Here is a 25,699-nt window from a genome sequence, read left to right as displayed (position 1 = left end):
AGCATCTAAATACATAAAGCAACTATTAACAGACATAAAGAGAAAAATTGACAGAAATACAAGAATAGTAGGGAATTTTACCACCCTACATATATCAATGAATAGATCCTGCAGGCAGAAAATAGGGAAACAGTGTCTTTGAATGACTCATTAGACCAGATGGAGTTAACAGATGTAAACAGAACACTGCACCTAAAAACAACAGAATAACATTCTTTTCAAGTACACATGGAATATTTTCCAGACTAGATCACATATAGGCCAAAAACAAGTTTTAATAAATCAGCATCTTTTTTCTCCGTAACAGTATGAAAAGTAGAAATCAATCACAAGAAAAAAAAAAACTGGAACAAAACCCCAGACATATATGGAAGCTAAACAGCATGCTACTGAACAACCAATGAATGGGTCAGTGAAGAAATCAAAGAGGAAATCGAAAAATACATGGAAACAAATGAATACACAATGGTCCAAAATCTTTGAGACACAACGATGACAGTTCTAAGAGAGGAATTTATAGTGAAACAGGCCCATCTCAAGAAATAAAAAAAATCCCAAATAAACTAACCCTACAAATAAAGGAACTAGAAAAAGAACAAAGCCCAAGGTTAAGTAGAAGGAAGGAAATCATAAAGACCAGAGCAGAAATAAATGAAATAGGGACTGGAAAAAGAAAGAAAAAGAAAAAGAAAAACAGAAAAGATCAATGGAACCAAGAGCTGGTTCCTTAAAATATAAACAAAATTGATAAGCCTTTGGCCAGACTCAAAAAAAGAGAGGCCCCAAATAAAATCAGAAACAGAAGTAAAAACCAACACCACAGAAATACGAAACACCACAGAATGTGCGGTTCTAAGAGACCACCACAAAAAAATTATATGCCAACAAATAGGACAACCCAGGAGAAATAGGAAAAAATATAAAATCTGAACAGACCAATTACTAGTAACAAAATTGAGTTGGTAATCAAAACACTCCCAACAAACAAAAGTCCAGTACCAGATGGATTCACAGGTGAATCTACTAAACACTTAAAGAAGAGTCAATACCTATTCACTAGCTATTCCAAAAAACAAAAATAGAAGAGGAAGGAAAGCTTCCAAACATGTTCTTCAGGGCCAGTATTGTCCTGATACCAAAACCAGACAGGGACACTATGAAAAAAATAAAGCTATAGGCCAGTATCCCTGATAAGCACAGATGTAAAAATCCTCAACAAAATGCTAGCACACTGCATTCAGTAGTACATTAGAAGGATCGATCATTCACCTTAAGTGGGATTCATTCCAGGATGCATGCATGCTTTGATATTAGCATATCAATCAACACGATACCCACATTAACAAAACTAAGAATAAAAATCATATGATCATCTCAATAGATGCAGAAAAGACATCTGACAAAATTCAACATTCATTCATAATAAAACTCAACAGTGTGGGGAGTTCAGAGGAAACATACCTCAACATAATAAAAGCCGTATATGACAAGCTCACAGCTAACCTGCTACTCATGAAAACCTGAGAGCTTTTCCTGTGAGATCAGGAGCAAGACAAGGATGTCCAGTCTTGCCACTTTCATTTAAAATAGAACTGAAAGTCCTAGCCACAGCAGTTAGAAAAAGAAATAAAGGTTATCCAGATTGGGGAGGAAGAAGTTAAACTGTCACTACTTGCTTGCCGATGACATGATACTATATATGTGGAAAACCCTAAAGATTCCACCAAAGGAACTATTAGAAGTGATAAATGAATTGAGTGAGGTTGTAGGATACAAAATGAATACACAGAAACTGGTTGTGTTTCTATACACTAATAACAAAGTAGCAGAAAAACTAAGAAAACAATTCTAACTTCATTAAAAAAGAATACATACGGGGGCGCCTGGGTGGCTCAGTCGGTTAAGCGTCCGACTTCAGCTCAGGTCACGATCTTGCGGTCCGCGAGTTCGAGCCCCGCGTCGGGCTCTGGGCTGGTGGCTCAGAGCCTGGAGCCTGCTTCTGATTCTGTGTCTCCCTCTCTCTCTGCCCCTCCCCCGTTCATGCTCTGTCTCTCTCTGTCTCAAAAATAAATAAACGTTAAAAAAAATTAAAAAAAAAAAAAAGAATACATACGTGCCAGTAAACTAATCCAAGGGGCTGAAAGACCTACACTCTGAAAACTACAAAACATTGGTGAAAGAAACAAACTGAAGACAAACAAATGGAAAGCTATTCCATGCTCATGGATTAGAAAAATATTGTTAAAATGTCCATACTACCCAAAGCAATCTGCAAATACAGTGCAACCCCGATCAAAATACCAATAGGATTTTTCACAGAACAAGAAAAAATGATCCCAATATTTGTATGGGATCACAAAGACCCTGAATGACCAAAGCAATCTTGGGAAAGAACAAAGCTGGAGGTATCACAATCCTTGATGTCAAGCTATACTACAAAGCTATTGTGATCAAAACAGGATGGTACTGGCACAAAAATGACGGATCAATGGAACAGAATAGAGAGCCCAGAAATAAGCCCACATTTATATGGTCAATTAATCTCAACAAGAGAGGCAAGCATATACAACAAAGACAGTCTCTTCAACAGATGGTGCTGGGAAAACTGGACAGCTACATGCAAAAGAATAAAACTAGACAGCTTTCTTACACCACTCACAAAAATAAACTCCAAATGGATTAAGAACTTAGATGTGAGACCTGAAACCATAAAGCTTCTGGAAGAAACATAGGCAGTAATCTACTGAACATGAGCCTTGGCAACATTTTTCTAGATATGTCTCCTAAAAGCAAAAATAAACCACTGGGACTACACCAAAAATTAAAAGCTTTTCCACAGCAAAGGAAACTGTCAACAAAATGAAAAGGCAACCTACTGAGTGAGAAAAGATATTTTCAAATGATGTATCTGATAAGCAGTTAATATCCAAAATATACAAAGAACTTACACAACTCAACATCAGAAAAATAATCCGATTAAAAAATGGGCAGAGGATCGGAATAGACATTTCTCCAAAGAAAACATAAAGATGGCCAACGGACACATGAAAGGATGCTCAGCATCACTAATCATCAGGGAAATGCAAATCAAAACCACAATGAAATATCAACACCTATCAGAACAGCTAGTTTCAAAACGATAAGAAAGAACTGTTGGCAGGAATCTGGAGAAAAGGGAACCTTGATGCACTGCTGTTGGGAATATAAATTGGTACAGCCACTGTGGAAAACAGTATGGAAGTGCCTCAAAAAATTAAAAGCCAATACCCTATGATCCAGTAATTCCACTACTAGGTATTTAGCCAAAGGAAACAAAAACACTAATTCAAAAAGATATATGCACCCCTATGTTTAGTGTAGCATTAGCCAAGATATGGAAGCAACCCAGTGTCCACTGATAGATGAATGGATAAAGAAGATACGTGTGTGTATGCATGCGTATACACAAATGCATACATAGACAATGGAATATTAGCTATAAGAAAGGATAAGATTGCCATTTGTAACAACATGGATGGACCTAGAAGGTTATTATGCTAAGTGAACTAAAATGAAAGAAAAAACAGAAACAGACCCATTAATACAGAGAACTGATGGTTGCCAGAGGGGAGGGGAGTGGGAGATACAGGCTTCCTGTTAGTGAATGACTAGGTCCTGTGGATGAAAGGTGCAGCATAGGGAACACAGTCAATGTTATTGTCATAGTGTCTTATGGTGACAGTTGGTAGCTACAATTGAGGTGAGCATAGTGTAACATACAGACTTGTTGAATCACTGTGTTGTGTACCTGCAAGTACGTAATGTGGTGTGCCAACTCTACTTCAATTTAAAAAAAAAAAAAAATTGGTCAGAGAGACTGAGACACAGTCTCACAATGAATCTCAGCCCTGGCAAGGTAACCCACCATCAAGAGGGATCTCACAACTCATAATCTCTCCCTGTGGAGTAAAGGCTTTGAACTCCTCTTACGGTACTATAGCTTCTAAGACCTGAACCTGGGAGATAAGTCCCCAAAACATCTAGCTTTGAAAACCATGGGCCTCATGTCCATGAGACCCACAAGGCTATAGTGATCTGGGAAATAGTTCTTTTTTATTTTTTTTAATTTTTTATTAAAAAAAATTAAGTTTACTTATTTTGAGAAAGGCAGAGACAGTGTGAGTAGGGGAGGGGCAGAGAGAGGTAGAATCCCAAGCAGGCTCTGCACTATCAATGCAGAGCCTGACTCGGGGCTTGAACTCACAAAACCATGAGATCATGACCTAAGCCAAAACCGAGAGTCAGATGCTTAACTGACCGAGCCCCAGGCGCCCTGAGAAATAGTTCTTAAAGGGCTAGACAGTGCCCTGATTTTTGCAGCTGTCATCCAGGGGACACTCCTTGGCTGCTTGCTCTAGTGTCCAGGGGGGTCTTACTTTCATGGGTTCTACAGGATTTTAACAAACTGAAAAAGAGTTCTTAACCAGCTATACGTCAGGGCACAGCAAAGAAGCATCAGACTGAAATACTCTTTAAAAGAAGCTTATTAGCATATCTTTATAGCTATGGCCTGTGGGGCGTGCTTTTATTTAAACACTTGTATAGGAGCTGACTACCGTCCTCTCCAGAGACCGGGAGGGCTGGTGGGCACCATCCTTGTGCTCTCCATCTTCACACTTTTCCTCTTCCTGGCCCAAGTTTGCCAGTGTCTCCACGAAAGGAGCTTTTATATTTTTTGGTGCCCTAGGTTTTGTGGCTTGGCTCTGGTGTCCGGCAGGGCTTGTGTTCCCAGATTCAGTGGGATGGTAGCAAACAAAGAAATGGTTCTTAACTGGCTGTCATCCCAGAGCTCAGTGCAGAGGGAGCAGACAATAATGCCTGTCACCCAGTCTTCTGCTGAAAGAGGTATATTTGCATACTTTCAAATGTGCTGCTTGAGGTTCTTGCTTTCCATCAGCCTGAATCTAGGTGCTGACCAAGATCCTCCCTCTGGGATACTCACAGGTCTTAGAGCGCCCTCAATTGTTTGGAGCAATTAGGAATAAAATGGGCTGCTTGGACAAACACAAAATTTTTGAGATAAAGAGCTAGAGCAAGGATGAATAATAGTTTCATCTCGTACATGATCCCAGTCCTTCAGACTGGGAAGTGTGGCTCTTTTCTCTAACACAACCAACACAGAAAATCAAAGAAAATGAACAAAAGAACATGTCCCAAATGAAATAACAAGATGAAATCTCAGAAAAAGACCTTAATGAAACAGAAATAAGTTATTTACCTGATGAAGATGCTCACTGAGCTCAGGAGAAAATGAATGAACAAAGGGAGAAGTTCAACAAAAAGAAAATATAAGAAAGTACCACATAAGAAGTCATAGAGCTGAAGAATAATTATTGAACTGAAAAATGCACTGGATGGGTTCAACAACAGACTAGATGAAGCAGAAGAAAGGATCAGTAAACTTCAAGACAGGGCTTTGGAATTCCTCCAATTAGACTAGCAAACAGAAAAAAATAAGAACAAGAGTGAAGATAGCTTAAGGAACTTATGGGACACTATGAAGCTAACTAACATTCATATTATAAGGGTCCCCAGATGGAGAAGTGAAAAAGGAGCAGAAAATCTGACAAAATAATGGATGAAAACATTCCTGATCTGGGGAAGGAAACAGACATCCATATCCAAGAAGTCCAGAGAGTTTCAAAGAAGATGAACCCAAAGAGACCCACGTAAGACACATTATAATTAAAGTGTTAAAAGTTAAAGACAAGGAGAGAATCTTAAAAGCAGAAAAACAACTTCTTACATACAAGGGAACCCCTGTAAGACCATCACTGGATTTTTCAGCAGCAACTTTGCAGGCCAGAAGTGTGTGGAATGATACACTCAAAGTGCTGAGAGGAAAAGAAAAAAACTGCCAACCAAGAATACTGGGTGAAGCTGTCCTTCAGTTGAAGAAGAGAAAGTTTTTCACACAATCAAAAGCTAGAGTTCATTACCACTAAAGCAGTCTTACAAGAAATGTTGAGGGGACTACTTTTAGTTGAAACAAAAGGATGTTAATGAGTAACAGGAAAACAAAAAAGTATAAATCTCACTGCTAAAAGTAAATATACGTAAAATTCAGAAAAATCTAATTTTGTAAAGGTGATGGGTTCATCATTTATGATGCTAGTATGGAGGTTAAAAGACAAAAGTTGTAGGAATAACTATAACTACAGTAATTTGTTATTGGATATACAGGATAAAATGATATAAATTATGGCATCAAAACAAAAATGTTGGGGTGGAGCATAAATATTTAGAGCTTTAGGATGTGTTCAAACTTAAGTTGTTTTACTTAAAATAAACTACAGTATATAAGTTGTTTTTTTGTAAGCCTCATGGTACCCCAAAGCAAAAGCCTGTAGTATATAAACTACAAGATAAAGAGAAAGGAATCTAAACACACCACTACAGAAAATCATTAAGTCATAAAGGAAGAGATCAAGAAAAGAAAGGGATTATAAAACAGAAAACAGTTTTAACAAAATGGCAATAAGTACATACCTGGCCATAATGGCCTTAAATGTAAATGGGGGAACTTGGGTGATTCAGTTGGTCAAGTATCTGACTCTTGATTTCAGCTCAGGTCATGATCTCATGGGGTTCATGAGTTCAAGCCCTGCATTGGTCTCCATGCTGACAGTATGGAACCTGCTTGGGATTCTTTGTCTCCCTCTATCTCTGCCCCTCCCCTCCTTGCTCTCTGTCTCTATCAAAATAAATAAATAAGCAAATAAATAAGCAAGTGTGAATGGACTAAATTCTCCCCTCAAAGACAGAATGGCTGAATGGATTTTAAAAAACATATCTCTATGCAAGATGTATCTATATACTACCTACCAGATGCTTCCGGACAGAAAGTAAAGGGATAAAGATTTTCCATACAAATAGAAATGGAAAGAAAGCAGGGGTAAGCTATACTTCTAGCAGACAAAACAGACTTTAAGAAAGACTGTAGTAAGAGACAAAGGTTATTTTATAATGATTTTATAGTGTCTCATTTGTCAATGAGACAAATTAAAATGGAAATTCCACATGCTAAAATGTGCGACACAGCTAAAGCATTTCTGTGACAGAAGTTCATAGAGATAAATGCCTACATCAAGAGACCACAATGAGCTCAAATAAACAACCTAACTTTACACCTCAAGAAATTAGAAAAAGAAAAAAGAAAACCCAGATTTAGTAGAAAAGAGATAATAAAAAGATCAATGAACCTAAGAAAAGCTAAAACAGAATTGACAAACCATTAGTTCAACTCATCACAAAAAAAACCAAGGACATCCTTCAAAAAAAAAAAAAAAACAGAAATGAAAGAGATGTTAAACTGAGTACCACAGAAAAAAAAGGATCATAGGAGACTACTATGAGAAATTATATGCCAGGGCACCTGGGTGGCTCAGTCAGTTAAGCATTGAACTTTGGCTCAGGTCATGACCTCACAGTTCATAACTTTGAGCCCAGCATTGGGCTTTCTCTCTGCTGTCAGCACAGAGTCTGCTTCAGATCCTGTGTCTCCCTCTCTCTCCATCCCTCCCCTGCACACTCTATCAAAAATAAACATTCTTTTTTAATTTTAAGAAAAGAAAGAATGGATAAATTGTCAGAAACATAAAATCTACCAAGACTAAATCATGAAGAAATAGATAATCTGAACAAACCAATTACTAATAAGGAGACTGAATGAATAATCAAAAACTTCCCAATAGAAGTCCAGGACCAGATGTCTTCACTGGTGAATTCTACCAAACATTTAAAGAAGAAATAGCAATCCTTCTCAAACTCGTCCAAAAAATAGGAGAGAAGGGAACATTCCAAACTCATTTTACGAGGCCAGCATTGCCTTGATACCAAAACCAGACAAAGATGCCACAAGAAAATTACAAATCATCATCCCTTATCAACATACATGGAAAAATCCTCAACAAAATAATATTAGCAGACTGAATTGAACAATACATTACAAGGATTATACACCATGATCAAGGGGGGATTTATTCCAGGGATGCAAGGATAGTTCAAAATCTGCATATCAGTGTTATATACCACATTAACAAAATGAAAGATAAAAATTGTATGGTCATTACAATAGATGCAGAAAAAGCATTTGACAGAATTCCACATTTACAAAAAAAAAAAACAAAACAACTGGGGTTGGGTATAGAAGAAACACACCTTAACATCATAAAGGTGTATATATATAACAGTTAAGCCCACTGCTAACATCATACATAGTGGTAAAACGCTGAAAACTTTTCTTCTAAGGCCAGAAACAAAAGATTCCCACTCTCCCCACATTTATTCAGTATAATATTGGAAGTCTTACATCAGTTAACGAAGACAGAGAAATAAAAGGCACCCAAATTGCAAAGAAAAAAGTAAAACTGTCACTATTGATGGGTGATATACTATAAATAGAAAACCCTTAAGCCTATACTAAAAAAAACAAAAACAAAAAAACAAAAAAAGCCCTGTTAAAACTAATGAATTCAGTAATACTGCAGGATACAATATCAATATATACAAATTTGTGGCATTTCTATACACTAATGAACTATCAGAAAGAGAAATTAAGACAATACCATTTATAATTTCATCAAAAGAATGAAGTACAGAAAATGAATTTAACCAAGTTGAGAGACCTATACATTGAAAACCAAAGACATTGATGAAATTGAAGAAGACACAGATTATGGAAAGGTATTTCATGCTCATGGTTTGGAAGGAAATGATCAGTATTGCCAAAAAAAAAAAAAAAAAATGTCCATACAGCCTAAAGCAATCTACGTATTCAGTGCAATCCTTATCAAAATCTCAATGGTATTTTTCGTACACCTAGAACAAATAATCCTAAAATGTGTATGGAACCACAGAGGATCCTGAATAGCCAAAGCAATCGTAAGAAAACAACAAATCTGGGGACTTCACACTTCCTGATTCCAAACTATATTACAAAGCTATAACAATAAAAACAGTATGGTATTGGCATGAAAACAGACACAAAGAGTCATGGAACAGAATAAGGAGCCCAGAAATAAACTCACACTTATGTGGTTGGTTAATTTACAACAGTGGAGCCAAGAATATACAATGCAGAAAGGACAGTTTCTTCAGCAACTGGGACTGGGAAAATTGGACAGCCAGCCACATGCAGAAGAATGAAACTGGACCACTGTTTTATACCACACACACAAACAAACTCGAAATGGATTAAATGCTTGAACTTAAGAACTGAAATAAGATCCCTAGAAGAAAACAGGTGGTAAGCTGCTTGACATTGGTCTTGGTGATGATTTTTTGGATTTGACACCAAAAGAAAAGGCAGCAGAAGCAAAAATAAACAGTGAGGCTGCACGCTTGAAGGCCTCTGCACAGCAGAGTAAAAGCAACCGTCAACAAAATGAAAAGGCAACCTACTGAGTGGAAGAAAATATGTGCAAATATGTATCTGGTAAGGGGTTGATATCCAGATAAAGAATTCACGTGACTCAGTAGCAAATAAACAAAAAATCTTATTAAAAAATGGGTCAGAGATGCTGAATGGAGATTTTTCTATAGGGGGCTTTCAGATGGCCAGCAGGTACATAATACGGTGCTCAACGTCGCTAATCATCAGGGACATGCAAATCTAAACCACAAACGCTATCTACCACCTCACCCCAATCAGAACGGCTATTACCAAACAGACAAGAAACAACGTGTTCTCAAGGATGAGGAGTAAAGGCTGTGGAATGTAAATTGTTGCAGCCGCTGTGGAAAACATCATGGAGATTCCTCAAAAACTAAAAATAGAACTACCATGTGATCCAGCAGTTCCACTCGTAAGCGTTCTTCCAAAGAAAATGAAAACAGTAACGCAAAAAGATATTTGCACGCACCCTCCCGCGTACACTGCAGCATTATTTAAAATAGCCAAGGTACGAAAGCCACCTATGTGCCCACCAGCAGATGAACGTGTAAAGAAAAATATTTTTTTTTAGCCATAGAAAAAGAAGGAAATTCCACCAGTTATGACAACATAGGGTCTATCTATGCTAAGGCAGTATGCTAAGCAAGATAAGTCAGAGAAAGAGAGGTACCATATGATCTTACTTATATGTGGATTAAAAAAAAAATCATAGATACAAGGAACTGACTGGTGATTGTCAGTATTGGGAGATGGGGGGTGAAGCTGTTCAAAAGATGTAAACGTTCAATTATCAAATAAGCCCTGGGGATGTAACACAGCTTGATGACTGTAGTTAACAATCCTGGGCTGTATACTGAAAGTTGCTAAGAGAGCAAATTAAAAGTTCTCATTATGAAAAAAAAGTCTATCTGCGGTGATGGATTAACTAGGCTTATTTCACAATATACATAAACATCGAAAAATTATGTACACCTGGAACTGATGTTATATATCAACTATATTTCAATAAGAATTGTTTTGGTAAAATAATTTTATTCAAAAAATTTTAAAGAATTTCACAAACAACGTAGGCTTTGCCTGTGGGTATCCCTCTTAGTGGTTCTATGGAAACTTCCCAAAGGACAGTGAAAGGAGAAGGAAGATGTGTTTTTCTTTAGAACAAAAATCTGATTTCTCATGTGAACCCATTGCCCAATTTCCTTGAATTGCCCCTAATTTTTTTTTTTTTTTATTAGTCCCTGGGTTAAAAGCTCTATTGCTGGCTCATTACATAGCAGAGAATGCCACAGTCGTTGTGTTCGTGCCAAGGACACAACAAGAAATGACCTTTCTCAGAAAGAGGAAGTATGAGGATGAACGTGAACTCCGGTATGACACTGCCCAGGGTCACTGGGTCAGGGGCAGAATCCCCTTCACTGGGGAGTCTACCCATGTGCCAGGGAATGAACCTACTGACACCCAGATCATTGAAAAAGATGCTTCGGCTCAGACTCCTCTACCTCCCTAACTGCAAACTGTCTATGCTCAAAGTTGCATGAGAAGCTTCTGGGTTGATTACTGCAATTTCAGGTTTTTGATGATTTCAGAGACATAATCAGATCTCCTGGCTAGCTGCCTTAAGCAGATTCATTTACCTAATGCCATTCCGTTCCATAAATAGCAAAGGGGGGAACCACTGGCTTCCAGTGAGTCAGCTAGCCTGCACTGCTTCAAAGAGAAAGGAAGGTGACCCCGAGGTATTTTGCTGCTGTCACAGAAGGCAGAGAGAGGCTTCCAAGGAAGGAGGGCACATAGGGTATTGTTTCAACTCTGGAAAGATCACCTGGGGAGGGGTTTCCTGAAACATCTCCAACGATTCATTCTCAGCCTCTAGTGTTCCTGGTCAAGTTAGACGAGCAGACGAGAGAGGCCGGAAACAGCTACCGCAGCCAGGAGGACACAAGAAAGCAGCTCCGTGTTTGGTCTACGCGACCTGTCTTTCAGACAGACAAGACCCTGCTTCTTCTGTACAGAGCTGGGGAATACCACCAGCGAATACCAGATGTGCTGCAAACACATCCCACGTGTGCTCAGCCCGAGAGCTGGGGTGTGGAGGCTCGCAGCCACCCTCCTGCAGCTCCCTGCCCCCAGACCCTGTCATTACCACCAGCCAACACCGGTCCAGTTGGAGGCCCACCTGCCCAGCTGGCACTTCCACGGTGCACCTGGGCCCCCCTCTGGTGACAAACACCAGGTGCCTCCTCCTCTCTTCAAAGCAGCATAATTTAGGGTTTATCTGAATTCCTGCCTTCATAAGGGAGTAAAAATAAGAGAGCACAGGTAGGTTTGTTAAACAAGCACAGCGATGACAATACCTGCCATCAAGTGTTCCTCCTCTGCCAGTTGTTCCTGGTTTTAAGTCAAAGTTAACACCACTCTGTCCCTGAGAGCGGAAAGATTGAGATGTCTCCTAGCACTTTCTTTCTTGGGAACCTTGGCCGTTGGCTTCTCAGGAAGTAATATTCAGAGCCTCCCTTCTTCAAGCAGATTGAGAATGCAAACATGCTCGCCAAGAGCATGCTCCTCGAATAAGTCTCCAAAGATGGAAGTGATAGGGTAATGTGTAAGAAAATTTCCAAGTAAGAAAATACACTGGGGCACCCCGGGGAATTGGCCCTGATAGACATTTTAATTAATAAACATTGCCTCTCCCCTCCCAAAGCATCCTCCTTCCCCGAGGACTTCCTTCTGTAAAGAGCTTCATGATTTATCTTCTCTTGTTTGGCCAAACTCCAGCGAGTAAGAAGATCAGTTTGCCTCCCCGACAGCCACCTCGCTGTGATACCTCCTGGGCACAGCTGTGCCTTCAGAGGCTGCTCCTGTCCCCATCCCAAAGGTAGGACTCTTCATGCTTACCCTTCCAGAGTCCGAAGGGCTGGGTGGGAGTCCGGGAGATGCCGGAGCACGGAGCAGCAAGCCCTACTGAGTGGATCATACCTCCAGCAGGAACCAGCTCGGCTCCAAGTCTTCTTGCCATGTTCAGCAAGGTCCCTCGTGCACATAAAAGCTGGGGCTGCTGCAAACTGAAGTGTCATGGTGAGGACGGCCTTGTGGAGTGCTATCTTTAGAAGACTGACACCGAACCCGCTTAGAACCTGCGCTAAGAGCACTCTGCGTCACGTTCTTCAAGCGTCAATAATTTCAGACCGTCAGAGATCTCAATTGCCGCTTTCACCTTTAGCTCCTTAAGCCACCCTTGGCAGAATGATTTGGGAATTTCAGGATGCTCTCCAGAGCCTGGAGGGCAGGACTAGAAGCGGCAGGACAAGGGTACACATCCACGCTACAGAATGTAGAGACTGAGAATTAAGGAGAGGATCAGGAAGGCTGGACAGCAAAGCCATACAAAATCCTGAATATCTGAACTGATGTTTAAGAAACTCATGCGAGCAACTGAAAATACAGCTTACTTGAAATGAATCTTCACAAGTGAAAGACTACAGCAGTATCTTCCAAATGCTCTTTCTGCCACCAGTCTTGCCCCCCCATCCGGTCCTTTCTCCTTTACCCTGCTGCCACAGATTTGGCCATGCCACCATCTTGCTTTCAAGCCTTTGGGTTTTGAAATGCAGGTGCCTTATACGTACACATGATTTGGGGCCCACCACGACAAGACTCCTCTCGCCTCTCAGAGCTCACCTCTTGGCTTTGGTTCCTGCCTCCAGCCTCTGATCAGGCTGCTTTTGTGCCTGAGTGTGCTTCTATGCTTCACCTATTGCCCTCCAGGTGGCAAACACTTCTTCCACTTCTAAGATTGCATCCAAGTGTGACTTACCAAGGCAAGCTTTCTCTACCTTTCCCCATGCTGCCTCACCCCTATTCAACCTCTCCCTCCTTTGTGCCTTAACATGGCTTGTATGTTGCCATTCACTTTATCATCAGAGCTCACTTTATTATACTTGAACATTGTATTGGTAATTGTTTGCTAAGACCATGTCTTACGCAAAATTATCTGGCCTGGCCCTCCAGACATTTCTCACACCAAAGAGTACATAGAAAATGATAATAATATTTATATAGTGCAACAGGCTGCTGGTGAAAGAGATCCAGATCTCAGCTCGCCTTTGATAACCCATTCAAAACGTAAACACACCAGTGAGGAAGCCCTGCATAAAAGACCCTCGTTGATGTTGATTGAAAGAATGAGTCACTGAGTCTGTTTATAAGAGTAAGAGATATCAGGGCCCCTGGGTGACTCAGCCATTAAGCATCTAACTCTTGATTTGGGCTCAGGTCACGATCTCATGGCCGTGGTATCAAGCCCCACATCAGCGAAGGTCCTGTTTGGGATTCTTTCTCTCCCTCTGTGCCCCTCCCCCACATGCGCATGCTCTCTCTCAAAATAAATTTTAAAACTTTAAAAAAAGATTGCAACATCTGCAATTAGGCAAAGATCTTAGAAATCGATGAAAGGAATGGTCATATATTCATATATTTGTTGGTCAAAAAAACTCCAACAATTAAGACTTCAACATAAAGAGAAGTATGTAGATTTCTTACCCAGTTAGTCAAGGTCTCCTTGACCACTATGGCACTAGACTCCATTTGCAACTTATCTTCCATCCCTGCTTTTCATGCACCTGCACTGTAATCAAGGCAAACTACTCAGTGCCCCCTGCAAGTTCCTTGCTTACCTGCCAACAGTCAGCCTCTGTTTGAGTTGGCCTCTCTCCAGAACAGCCTCCTCTCCACTCATGCCATCCACCAGCAGAACAGCTGCCCATCTCAAAGGCTCACCTTGAGGGCCACCTCCCCTGAAGACTCCTCTGCTCCTACCGGGCAGGCATGGTCTCGCCCTCATAGCCCTATTATTGTGCCCGTCATCACAGTCTCGTTCTTGTCTGACCAATTTCTTTTTTGTCTCCTATCCTTTCAATGAAATGTAAGTTTCATGTGGTCAAAGACTGAGTCTCATCGCAGTCCTTCCTCCTTTGCCTGTAACAGATGCACGATAAATGTATATTACATTCAACTGTATTTCCCAAGTGGCTGTGGGAAGACGCAGTTCCCATTTAATAGGGAGGTAAGGGTGCTTGTTGTGTAGGAAAGGGCCGGTGTCTCATAGCCTGGTGGGTGCCAGGAAATATCTCTGATAGTAAACCATCCTCCTAATCCTTATCTCAAGGATTCATAAATCAGATGATCCTGTACTTAATAGAGCCAGACCTGCTATTCCCAAAACCATTATTTCATGGAAACTTTGCATAGTAAGGTTGGCCCGTAAGCTTGGGCACTGAGCTAGGCCAGGCGGAGAATCTCAGAGAAGCAGACCCAAGTGGGAATGTGCAGTGGAAAGAGAAGTCCCCAGTTCTGTGCAACGGAAGCAGGCTCCTGGTGCGCCACAGGGAGGGTGGGGGAATAGCACAACAGGGTGAGGTGTTAAAGGCAGAGAGATGGCTTATCCAAGGTCTGTGGGGCATCCAAGGTGTCAGGCAGTAGTCAGCAGCCCCCACTTCCTGTCCAGGTCCTGGAAGGCAAGGTCTGTAGAGGATCAGTGGCCCCAGACGGCAAGTAAATAAATGCTAATTTCCTGATAGCCCCTTACTCGTCACAGATATACTGCCCTGAGCCACGGGCCACCCCTAGGATATGTCCTGGCAATCACACATGTACTGGAATCAAGTCCCGTGTTTTCTGAGCCGAGATGCCCTGTGCTACCCCATCCTGATCGCCCTCATCTTCCCATGAGTTACATGAAAATAGTGGTGCTCTGGTTGGAGAGAAACACACCCTCCCAGCATCCTGTTTGCACTTACTGGTAATTCTTATCTCCCTCCTCCGTGTGCAGCCCAACCCTCATTCTTGTGGCTAATCCACTGAGCGAGCAGTTACTCCCTGCAAGGCGAGGGCCTGCATCTCCTCCCAGGTTCAGAGAGGGCTCCTCAGGCTGAGAAGTGTGAGCCACACTCCCCCGAGCTCTTGCCGCCTCTGTCTTCGCGTTAGAGTTCGGAGAAGGAAATTCCTGGTCTTGTTTGATGGCCTTGACCCTGCTGGAAGTTTCCAGTGACCAGGAAGTGTGTCTCGTGACAGTCCCGCCCACCGCTAACCTGATGCGCCCTCTTCCCCCTACAGGCGCAAAGGGTGCACAGGAAGTTTCCGAAACCCGGCAGAACTCAGCCCCCGTCCGAGCAGAGACCTCATCCCGCGCCTCCGCCGAGCACCGCGGCCCCGGCCCCGAGCAGCACACCTGGCGGCAGCCAGCAGCCCCTGCCGGAAGGGTCACACCTGGGGTCCGGCCCCGTGGGCCTGCCTCCTGGGCCCCAACGAGCCAGCGGCCCTCCCAGCCTCCCCTGGTCTTTCCAGAGAAGCAAGTCCTTGTTTTGTTTGCCCACGGGAGACCCCTCCCCGGGCTCCTCGGCCCTACCACAGTGGTTCTCAAACACAGGTGACGCGGGGCACAGGGCATCGGAGTGGAGGCATGGCTGCCTCCTCTCCATCGATGACTTGGAGGGGGCCCAGGAGACGGACGTGGACACAGGCCTCCGCCTGTCCTCCTCGGACCTCTCTGTGGTCTCTGCGTATTCCGCACCCAGTAGGTTCTGCGGCACCGGGGAAGCAGCCCTCCCCTCTGCAAGATGCAGCGGCCACTGGTCCAAGCCCAGGGGTTCCAGAGACGGACCACTGCCCGCTGGGGGCGGGGTGACCACAGACACCTCCTGGGCCTCCCTCCCTTTCTTCACCAAAGGGCCCGCCAGCTCCTCCGCGACAGCTGCTGCTGCTCCCACTGCTTCCGGCCCCTCCTCGCTCACAGAGTCCGCGCTGGAGCCTCCCTGTGCTGCTCCCAGCGCCGAGCAGACCGGCGGGGATGCCCCACCGCCGCCAGCGTTGTCCGGACCTGTGGACAATGCCATGGAGGAATTCTACATCTGAACACCCTGTGCCCTTGTTTTTCAGACACACTGGCTCGGGTCCTGCTGGCCCCGCTGGGCCCCGAACCCCGCCCGCGTTCTCAGCCCCGCTCCCCCGTCTGTCTGGGATCCGGCTCATCACACGTTGGCCGCACGGCCCATGCTTACCTGAGAGGGGGCAGGTTTCTAGACACTCGGTGGAAAAATACCAGCGTTTTTATGCAAATAAATTCTCAAGCTTCTGTTGTAAAAATTTTTTGAATCCTCCGTTCCCTTTGAGATACGGTCTAGTGCACTTAATACAATTTAAATGCTTCCTATAATTATTTGAAATGAAAAGAAAACCTAGTCAGCCGGAGCTGATTTGGCAATTTTTCATGCTGTGAAGGAAAAACAATTAAAGCCAAAACGTTGAATGTGGGAAAGATACTAAGTGACCTGTAGGAGAGATTAGTGCACAATAACGTAACGTACAGCTTACTGGATTCTGCGTACGTATTTGCATTACCAGGGACCAGTGGCCCTGAGAATTTCCAGGGAGTGCTTAATAGTGAAAAACCTCAGCTTGATAAAACAGTAAACATATATCAGACTATGGTAGCATCTCACTTGGATGCCGTGCAACATTGGGAAATCTGGATTTATGCGAAGGTAGCTAATATATTTTAGAAGGATTTATCCTGAGTGACAGACTCTGTGATTTGAGTTCCCAAAACCAGACTGGCATCCACCTTTCAATGACACCTTCACCGCAACAAGGAGAGTCTGCGGAGGACCACTCCACTACCCGGATTTATTTGGATCACTGAAGAATTGCTCATTGGAGTAGGTAGTGTTAAGATTCTTCAACTTTAAAACCCACAGTCCAAGGGCTACGTATATACGTCTCTATATAAATGACAGGAGCCACATTTTATACCACTTTCTCCAATAAACGTGCATTGTCACACACCCTGATCTTTTCGTCCTTAAATAATTTGTAACATTTTTTAAGCGGCATTGCGATTGCACAGATTAATAAATGCCCCCGTCTTCTCCAAATGGGAAGCTTTATAGGAAATGCCACCCTGGACGACCACTGTTTCATTGCTAGCCTAGCCCAACCTTAGCCTTTTCTGCCTGTTGTCTGCCTCTGTCAAGCTTGAATGGTAGTTCAGTGTCACCTTTCTCACTCCAGTGAGGGTATGTTTACAGTTCCAAACTCAGCAGTGCCAAGTGCTTTCGCCTTCGGGAAAGAAGGGCATGGATTTATTTGCCTTGCTCATTTCCTCATCTGGTGCTCCTCGCCTACATGACTCGTAGCCCAGCTCTCACCTCTCTGGAAGTGCCCAGACCAGTCCAGACACCGCCTCAGAATCCTCGTCGACACTGTCCTCCAAGCTGTCGTTAAGCCTTTGCCTTCCCTGTAACGAGAAGCTCAGATCCTGTCCCAAACATCCTGGATATTCCCGGCCTCCCAAATCATAATATGCTCCATTTTACGTAAATAAAAACACGATCTCTTATAATTCTGGGCCAGGAGAGAGCAAACTTTTTTCTAGAAAGGGCTAGGTAAGGAACATGTTAGGTTTTGCCAGCCATTGGGTTTCTGTTGCAACTACTCAACTCTGTCATCACAGTGCGAAAGCAGCCATGGAAGATGTGTACGTGAATGGGCGTGGCTGAGTTCCAGTAAAGCTTTCTTCACAAGAACCGGCCTAAGCCTCGTGCTGGACTGAGGATGATTTACGATCTCGGGCACAGTCCACAATAAGCTTCTCAGTCTGCAGCCCTCTGCTGCTGTGGGGTCCTCACGTCATGCCAGTGACTACAGAACCACAGGGCTCAGAGCAGTGAGGGACTTCTTTCTGCTGAGATGGTTCCTAGAAAGCCACTAGCTGTGTACCTCCCCTCTGGAAATGTGACTCACGGCAGCTGAGGATGAAAAACAACATGTTAACGTTAGGGAAGAGAAAACTCCGAGGTGTCGATGCAGCCTCTGAGGAATAGGAGGCAAGCTCGTGAGTAGCAAAGGTCCATCAGACATAAACAAGTGGACCAACTGCCAAGTTTGGCTCCTCCTGGCTTCCCCCCTACCAGTACCCTTATTATACTTGCATGCACCCCCAGGATTGCTTCGGAGCCCAACCCTGATGCTGTCTGGTCCGATCCCTTCTTTGTGACCCACCCTCAGCACAGTCCAGTGTACCCAGTTCAGCGACCCCAAAGGATGTCAGTGATTCCATTTAAAAGCAGGAAATGCAAGATGCCCCTGTAACACAAGGGGAGCACTGAGGGAAGCCCACCACACACATTCATGCATCCCCCCCCCCCCTTCCCTCCCAGGCTGTGGTCAGAAGTGGCCATACACCCTGTGCAGAAGAATGTCACAGAGAGATATTGACAAAGCCCCAGCTTCAACTTCTGGCTGTGCACCAGCATTTTCCTCATCCAGGAAGTCTCCTGACACCCACTGGGGGAGCCGCATTACTTTTGTTGTGATAGATGCTGACATACTGTAAGTGCTCAATAAATTTGTTCAATTGAAACACACGAGGCAGTCTCAAATTATTTCCCTCCTGGATTAGGCTCCATGGTGTAGGAAATCTAGATTTTAGCCCTAGTTTTTTGTCATTTAATGGAACCCAATCTCTTGTTGACCTTCTATCTCCCCCCAGCATTGCACAGGGGGTGGGGCATGGTGCCACATGTCCTGGTCTAGGACAACCCATGTCTTGTCTCTTTTCCAAAAAGACTCCTCAAATTACTGCTTATGGTCCCACCATGGTCTACTCTAAATACCACCCAGTATGGGCTAGAAAGATCAAATGCTTCTTAGGTAGTTCCTAACTGACCTGCCAGCCCCTACAGAAATCATCTTGGGTCACCCATGGGGGGTGGGTTGGTGAGCTACCAAAGATAATTTTGTGATCGGAGGGCTGACGTGTGTACAAGATGGAATATAGTCCTGGGTGTTCTTTGAGCCCTGTGACCCAAGAACAGGGGAACGGTCACATGGAAGTCAGTGGGACCGTGCCGTAAAGTACGTTCCAAGTAAGACCAAATGTTTACTTTTATTGGGAAAACCATGTACATCAGGAGAAATACAGGAGTCTTTCTTCCCCCTGCTGGAGTCTGTGTAGATGAATGAATTCTCCAATTCATCAGGTAAGAAACACCTAAGTACATTCAGAATTCCTGGAAGAGATTCTTAAGGACAAATAAAAGTAATCGCGAAGAGCTCCTCCCTCCCAAACCCCCAGAATGCTATCAACGAGCCATTGTGGTCAATGATCTCAAATCTCAAATCTGGATTTCAGGAGAGCAGTGGAGAGAGCTGAATAGTCCTCTTTCCCCCTCCCTGCCCACCGCATCTCTCCGTGTTTCTGGTCTCAACACAAATGCCTCTTATGATTTATAGGGTTCTGTTTCTCTTTAATTCCTTGGAAATATAATTGATCAGATACAGTAGAGGCTTGAGAAAAATAACATGAGAAATTGACTTTACATTATAAAAATGGATTCAGGAGGGGTCAGGAACCTGAATTTAAAGATTTTTATATAATTAAACTCTTCCAACTTTTACTGAAGGCTGTTTTCTAATCCTGGGCATAGAAGTCTAGATACAAAATGTCTTTACATCACATAATTTGAGAGAATAACGGAAGAAATATCAATGGTAATGCTGGCACACTTTGGTCTTTTTTTAATAATTTTTCTAGAGATGTGATAACTATTGTCCAATTATGTGCCCAAAATTAGGATCGACATATCCATTTCAGACAGAAGTCTCCAGAGTTATTTGGTGAGACTGAAAAGGCCCCTTCTCTGGGTCCCTATGACATGTTTTCTGAACTCTCCATCTGTGATGAGGGTCCCACTTCCAGCTGCCTAAGATGGTATAGAAGAAATGCTTAGATAGATGAGGCACAGGCCCCAACTGGCCTAGTCCAGTTGGAGATTGCTGCAACCACCCCATTATTTGAAACACTGGTCTTAGAAGTTGAGCGTCTGGAAGAAGCCAGCCAGAAGAGCATCTGAGGTCAGCCTTGCCCAATCTCTAGAACAAAACCCAGAGCATTGTGGAACAGGAGCAACTCCACATTGTGTGGCACAGTCCAAGAAAGGGCCTGATGAACGAAATCCTTCAGGCCAACTCACCTCGCTAGCTAGCTGGCCGTGGGAAAGCTTTGGTGCCACCTGCTGGCCGCCATGCCCAGGAGGGCCAGCAACCACCCTTTTCGTTGAAGACGGCTCCACCCAGATGAACAAGAAAGCATTTCGTTTCCACTTATTATTCTGCATTTATTTTATTTCTACAAGGTATCACAGCAACTGAAATCACAACTGAAGACAATGCAAATAGAAGTAGAAAAGCAGGGCTAAGGGCTAAAGGGTCCATAAATATGCCAACCATAAAGAAAGAAAAACCTAACTGTTGTGGATGACTCTCCCAGAAGCCAAAGCAAAAAGGGAAACGTGAATAGCCTGGTTCTCACATAGGATTTGAAAATCTAGTGACAATGCCTTATATTCATTATAATTTAAGTTGCCCTGATGGTATTCCTCAATGGGAACCAAGTTTTCCTTAGCACAGATTTCTAAAAATCACTTAGAAAGGGATTTCCAGGAGTGATTTTCTCTCAAGGGATACTAGCTTGGTCCAAGTTGATAGCTCTCTTGAGGGATGGAATTTACAAGATCTGGAGGAGCAGACACAACCATGGGTTGACTGAGCCTTGCTAGACATCTCCAGCCACACTGTGGGGAGAGGGCAGAAAGCCTGAAGGCTGGCTTCCTCCACTCTGGAGACCAAATCTATAGTTTGGCACGTGGAGGGCAGGTGATGAGGCCAACATCCCACTGAGAAAGCAGAGGCTTCTATCCATGGTTTTCGCCTACACAGAGAGTCTACATCTTCTGGAGGCCCTTCTGCATCCTCACCCGTGCTCTGTGGTTCCAAAGTCTACTCCACTCTCTACCCCTCTCCCTGGCATTTGGAAGCCCTTCCTGATAAGTTACAAATCCCCTCAGCATCCCTCCCCGAGCTTCCTGAGAATTGATACAAATTCAGGTCCCCGTACCTCTTTCTTCATTGCTCTGAAGAGATTCACTTATTCATCCAACAAGCATTTACTGAGCTCCACTACGTGTCAGGCTGGGTGCTCGGGACCCGGGACTGAACAGAAGAGACGTCATCTCTCCCTCAGAGAACCAGCCGCCCCTACTACCATCATTAATGTTTAGATTTTATAGTCCCGCTGATCGCTCTGATGGAATTAACCTCTGGTGCAAGTACCTACGTGTTCAGATTTTGGCATCAACCAGGCCTGGCTTCCAATTCTGACCATCACCCACTGTGTGAGCTGAGGGCAAGTTATTTCACTCTCCTGGGCCTCAGTTTCACCATCTGTAAGATACGGACAACAATACCTACCTTGGGGGATAATTAGGAGACTTAAATTGTGTAATCTGCATAAAAGCCCTGCGATGCCTACAGCACAGCCATACTGAGTGAAGGCTGAGGTTCTTTCCTTCTACACTGGGGCTGCAGGATGGCATGTGTTCTGACCCCAGGGCTCCAGGCTCCTCACATTCCCTAGTGCAGGCAGCACGGTGAGGGCTGGCTTCCCAGCGCTTTTTACAACACAAGTTCTGCTGTCCCCTCGCCACTGTCTCTCTGGACAATTCCCCCCGACAGGAAAGTGCCTGTCCGTCATCACATCCTCAGCTTCCCGGCTTCTGTCTCTCCTCCATCTCAAGCGGCTGCCGGCAAAGCCAGACCTTGTGCTTGTGCCCACCTGCCGCCGCTGCTGCTCCCAGATCTCCAGCTGAGCTTCCCTTCACCAACCCCCAACGCCTAAAGCCTGTGCAACCTGTTGTGCCTTCCCGCCTCTTCTCTCCTTCGGGCGCTGTGGGCCGTGTGGCACCTGCAACGCTCCCCTCTGTCCTGCCCCCTGCACGCGCTGGCCCGGCCTCACTGCCCGGCCTCCCTGGGGGGGGGGGGGGCTCACCGTCCACCCCACCTTCATCGCTGCTTGGCCAACTTCCACGCAACTCACAAGCTCCAACCGTCCACACCTGCTCCGACTTGCCAACCGCCCCTCAACTGTCTGGGTTTGCACTACCCTCAGCAGTGAGCCTGCCCCCCATCCGGCCACGACCAGAACTGCCTACCGTCCCCTTGGCCTCCCTCCTCATCACCTGCCGTGTGTCTGACTCTCATCAGAGAGGACACAACACTAATGGGTAGAACGGATTGACCGCCAGGTCCTCTGCCCTTGGACGTGGTTTAAAGACCGGAAATGCAGCCCAGCTCAACAGAGGAAGCCGATCTGTTGAGCAAGGAGAGTCCTGGTCCTATTTCCACTCCAACAGTTATGTTCCACTTCCTGCAAAATGAGCCTCCTGTGCCCTATACAAGTAAATCACCCCATGCCAGCAGCTCTGGAATTCTCCTTAGCCATAAAGCTCAGTGGCAGTCTGGGTCTATGACCTGAGCTGCTACTGGCTGTGCGGACCCACAGGGACCCCTTTGCTTCTTTGGTCAGTATCCGAGCTCACGGCTCTGCCCCGTACTTCCCAGGAGTGATTCCCTGTCCAGCTTCGCCTTTGTGCCTTTGCTGGATCCAGGGAACCGGCGGCAGCTGTGGAGGCAGACTCAGGATCGTGACCCAACCACATGTGACCACCCCCAGGAATTCTGCCTGGTCACGGTCCTGCTCTGGGTCTAGCTGGGCCCTAGGTCTGCCAAACCCTGCCTCTCTCACACATCTGGTCACACTCTTTCCTGTGGGCCAGCCCGGAACTCTCAGCTTCCTGCTACATACCCCACATGGACACATCCGGTTCCCAAATCAGTGTGACCCACACCCAACTAGCACCACACTCACATACCAGGCAAGACCAGCTCCTTCCGCCATATGAGTCCTCAGTTCTGTTCATGGTTTCTTCTCTCTTCAGCATTCACATCCAAAAAAACAGATTTGGATGTCATCACTGAGACATACTGGCCGTGTGACCCGAATCAAAATACTTCATTTCTCGGGGCACTAGGGTGGCTCAGGTGGTTGAGTGTCCAACTCTTGATTTCAGCTCAAGTCATGATCTCAGGGTCGTGGGATCAAGCCCCGCGTCGGGCTCTGGGCTGAGTGTGGGGCCTGCTTAAGAGTCTCTCTCTTCCTCTCCCCTGCTCACTCTCTCTAAAAAAATTTTAAAAAGAGACAAAAACAAACCACCTTCATTTCTCACCTTTGGTTTCTTCATTTATAAAGTGGAGGAAATCAGAGCTGGGCATAGGGCACTAGCCTCAGGAGCAAACTGAGGCAGCAAGGTTAATAATATTTTAAGAAACGAGGCCTTCTTCATAGGGTCATTCTAAGGAACAAACGAGATCAAGTGGCCAAGTCCGGCACAGCAAGAGGTCATTTTCACTTTTCAAGTTAGCAAAGGTTCTTAATACTCAATTTATGTTTATACGTGGCTCTTAGCAGTAATTGGTGCAACCTTTTTGGAGAGAAGTGTGGCAATAGATCTCAGTAGCCTTACAAATGCTCATGCCTTGTAACTCAATTTCCAGGCCTCTATCCCTGGATGGATAAAGAAATTATCCAAGACGGAAGTAAAGCCTTATGCATCTGTTTGTCATAGTACAATTTGTAATAGCAAACCACTAGGAAACAACCTGAACACGTGTGTATAGATTGCCCTTGACCATGTAAAACAGTGCAGAGAAACACAGCCTGCAAAGGAGTAGGTCAAAGCAGAACAGCTTTTGCTTCCGGATAGTATCATCATGGGGGGTATTTTTTCTGTTTCATTTTCTTTTTTGCACTTGACACATTTTCCATGATAAACATTTATTAATTTTATAATGAACAAATAAGGATTGTAAAACTAGAGACACCCAGCCATCTGAGGGTTCTCAATTTTCACATCACGTCTGTCCCCATTCCTGCTTCTTTGCCCTCTCCAGGTTTTACGTGCCTTCTGTTCCTTCCCCCCAACCCTAGCCACACAGGTGTTGTAGACTAGTGATTAGAGCAAGGGTCTTCTAATCCTGGCTCCTTCCTTACTAGCTGTGAAGCCCTGGACAAGTTCTGTAACCTTCCATGACTCCCATTTCCTCATCTGTAAAGTGAGGGTGGTCAGATACTTCGCCTCTCAAGAAATTTGTCTACACCATACAGAAACCGGCTTCAAGAATGCCTCTGGGGCTGAACAGCAAGGATGACAAGGTTGTCAGTAAGACCACAAGAGACCGGAGACCCTTCCCCAGTTCACCTACCATTAATCCTCCTGGACTCCTGGATGTCCCCATTCGGGGGAGGGCAGCACTCAATTGTAACTACAGTGGAACTTCCCTACGACGCACAGGATGATGGCTCCACGTGCGAATCCGTTTGATTTACAAAAGTATTTCTGCACCCCTGATGTTGCTGCCTGAGAGCCACGCCCACTATCCAGTGTCTTTATAAACCGTGTTACCACTGCCCTCGTCTACGGCCACAGACTCCCAACTAGTTTCATGGCCCCCACATCTCCCCACTCCTGCCAATTTTTTTTTGAGAAGTGCTTTGCACACCCTCCTGCCATGGCCCCTTCTTGCCAACCAAGCAAAAGTACCCACTCCCCAGATACGCCCTCAACGTTCTCACCACCTGGCCCCCGTCACCTTGTACATACTAGCACTAACTATGCTATGCTCTGGCCAAACAGGCTCTTAACTCTCCACTAAATATACCCTGAGCTTCCCCGCCCGCATGCCAAAGCTCAGCTTATTCCTCCAACTCTCCGCCCATGCAACACCCAAACCCTACCTTCCACCAAGGCCAGTGCCAACAGCGCCTCCCTCAGGAAGTCTGACCGGTTCTTGCTGCCAGAGCACTTTCTGGTGCCATTCTGTGTAAGCACTCGGTCGCCCGTAACTCAGGACAAATCACAGGTAGTCTCGCTGTTGTTTAGGTACAAGGCTGATCTACCCAGGCAAATTATAAACTAGTCCTTGGTCCAAAGCAGTACCTGAGTAAGCAAGATTCAAATGAGCACATGAGGGAGGCATTCACGTTTGTCACAGCTCTTCAGCGGCCTCGCTGGTGTGCCATTCAGGATTAATCCCCATTTTCACATTCCCAAGTCGAGGCCCCTGACCCGCCTCAGGCTGTTCACTTCATGGTTATTCAACCCAACTGTCCTGCAGGGGGGGGCCGGAGAGGAAGGAATTGTAGGCAAGGAGGAAGACTCACGAGGCCATGCTGAGCAAGTCTGGATGTACACAGAACCTCCGCCATTTTTAACTTTGTTTTCTGTTTCCCATCCCATCTGCCTTTATGCTTCCAGACTGAAAAACCCTGACTTTTCTGATCTGTTTGTATGGAATTTTCTCTGTTCCTCCCTCCTC

General features: G+C 44.6%; 1 protein-coding gene and 1 long non-coding RNA gene across 3 annotated transcripts in view; one reads left to right on the top strand and one right to left on the bottom strand.

Annotated features, from left to right (window-relative positions):
• The window catches only part of FAM124A (family with sequence similarity 124 member A), a 99,880-nt gene extending 81,028 nt beyond the window's left edge, over positions 1–18,852 (top strand). For both annotated transcript variants that reach the window (XM_040448346.1, XM_040448345.1), the window contains one exon: positions 15,545–18,852. In XM_040448346.1, the coding sequence (XP_040304280.1) occupies positions 15,545–16,342 (798 nt within the window). In that variant the 3' untranslated portion in view covers positions 16,343–18,852. The remainder of the gene's footprint in view (positions 1–15,544) is intronic.
• Positions 18,137–23,415, bottom strand: LOC121012920 (uncharacterized). The gene is made up of 3 exons (XR_005782403.1): positions 23,197–23,415; positions 21,603–21,709; positions 18,137–18,234 (listed from the first exon to the last, which is right to left on the bottom strand). It is a non-coding gene; the product is annotated as an uncharacterized LOC121012920 (long non-coding RNA).
• Positions 23,416–25,699: the final 2,284 nt, after the last annotated feature.

Source organism: Herpailurus yagouaroundi, unplaced genomic scaffold (genome assembly GCF_014898765.1).
Source record: "Herpailurus yagouaroundi ecotype Mexico unplaced genomic scaffold, PumYag 197, whole genome shotgun sequence".
In the NCBI taxonomy this organism is placed as follows: domain Eukaryota; kingdom Metazoa; phylum Chordata; class Mammalia; order Carnivora; family Felidae; genus Herpailurus; species Herpailurus yagouaroundi.
Note: the sequence above shows the minus strand (reverse complement) of the source record. Positions and strands in the feature narration are given on the sequence as shown.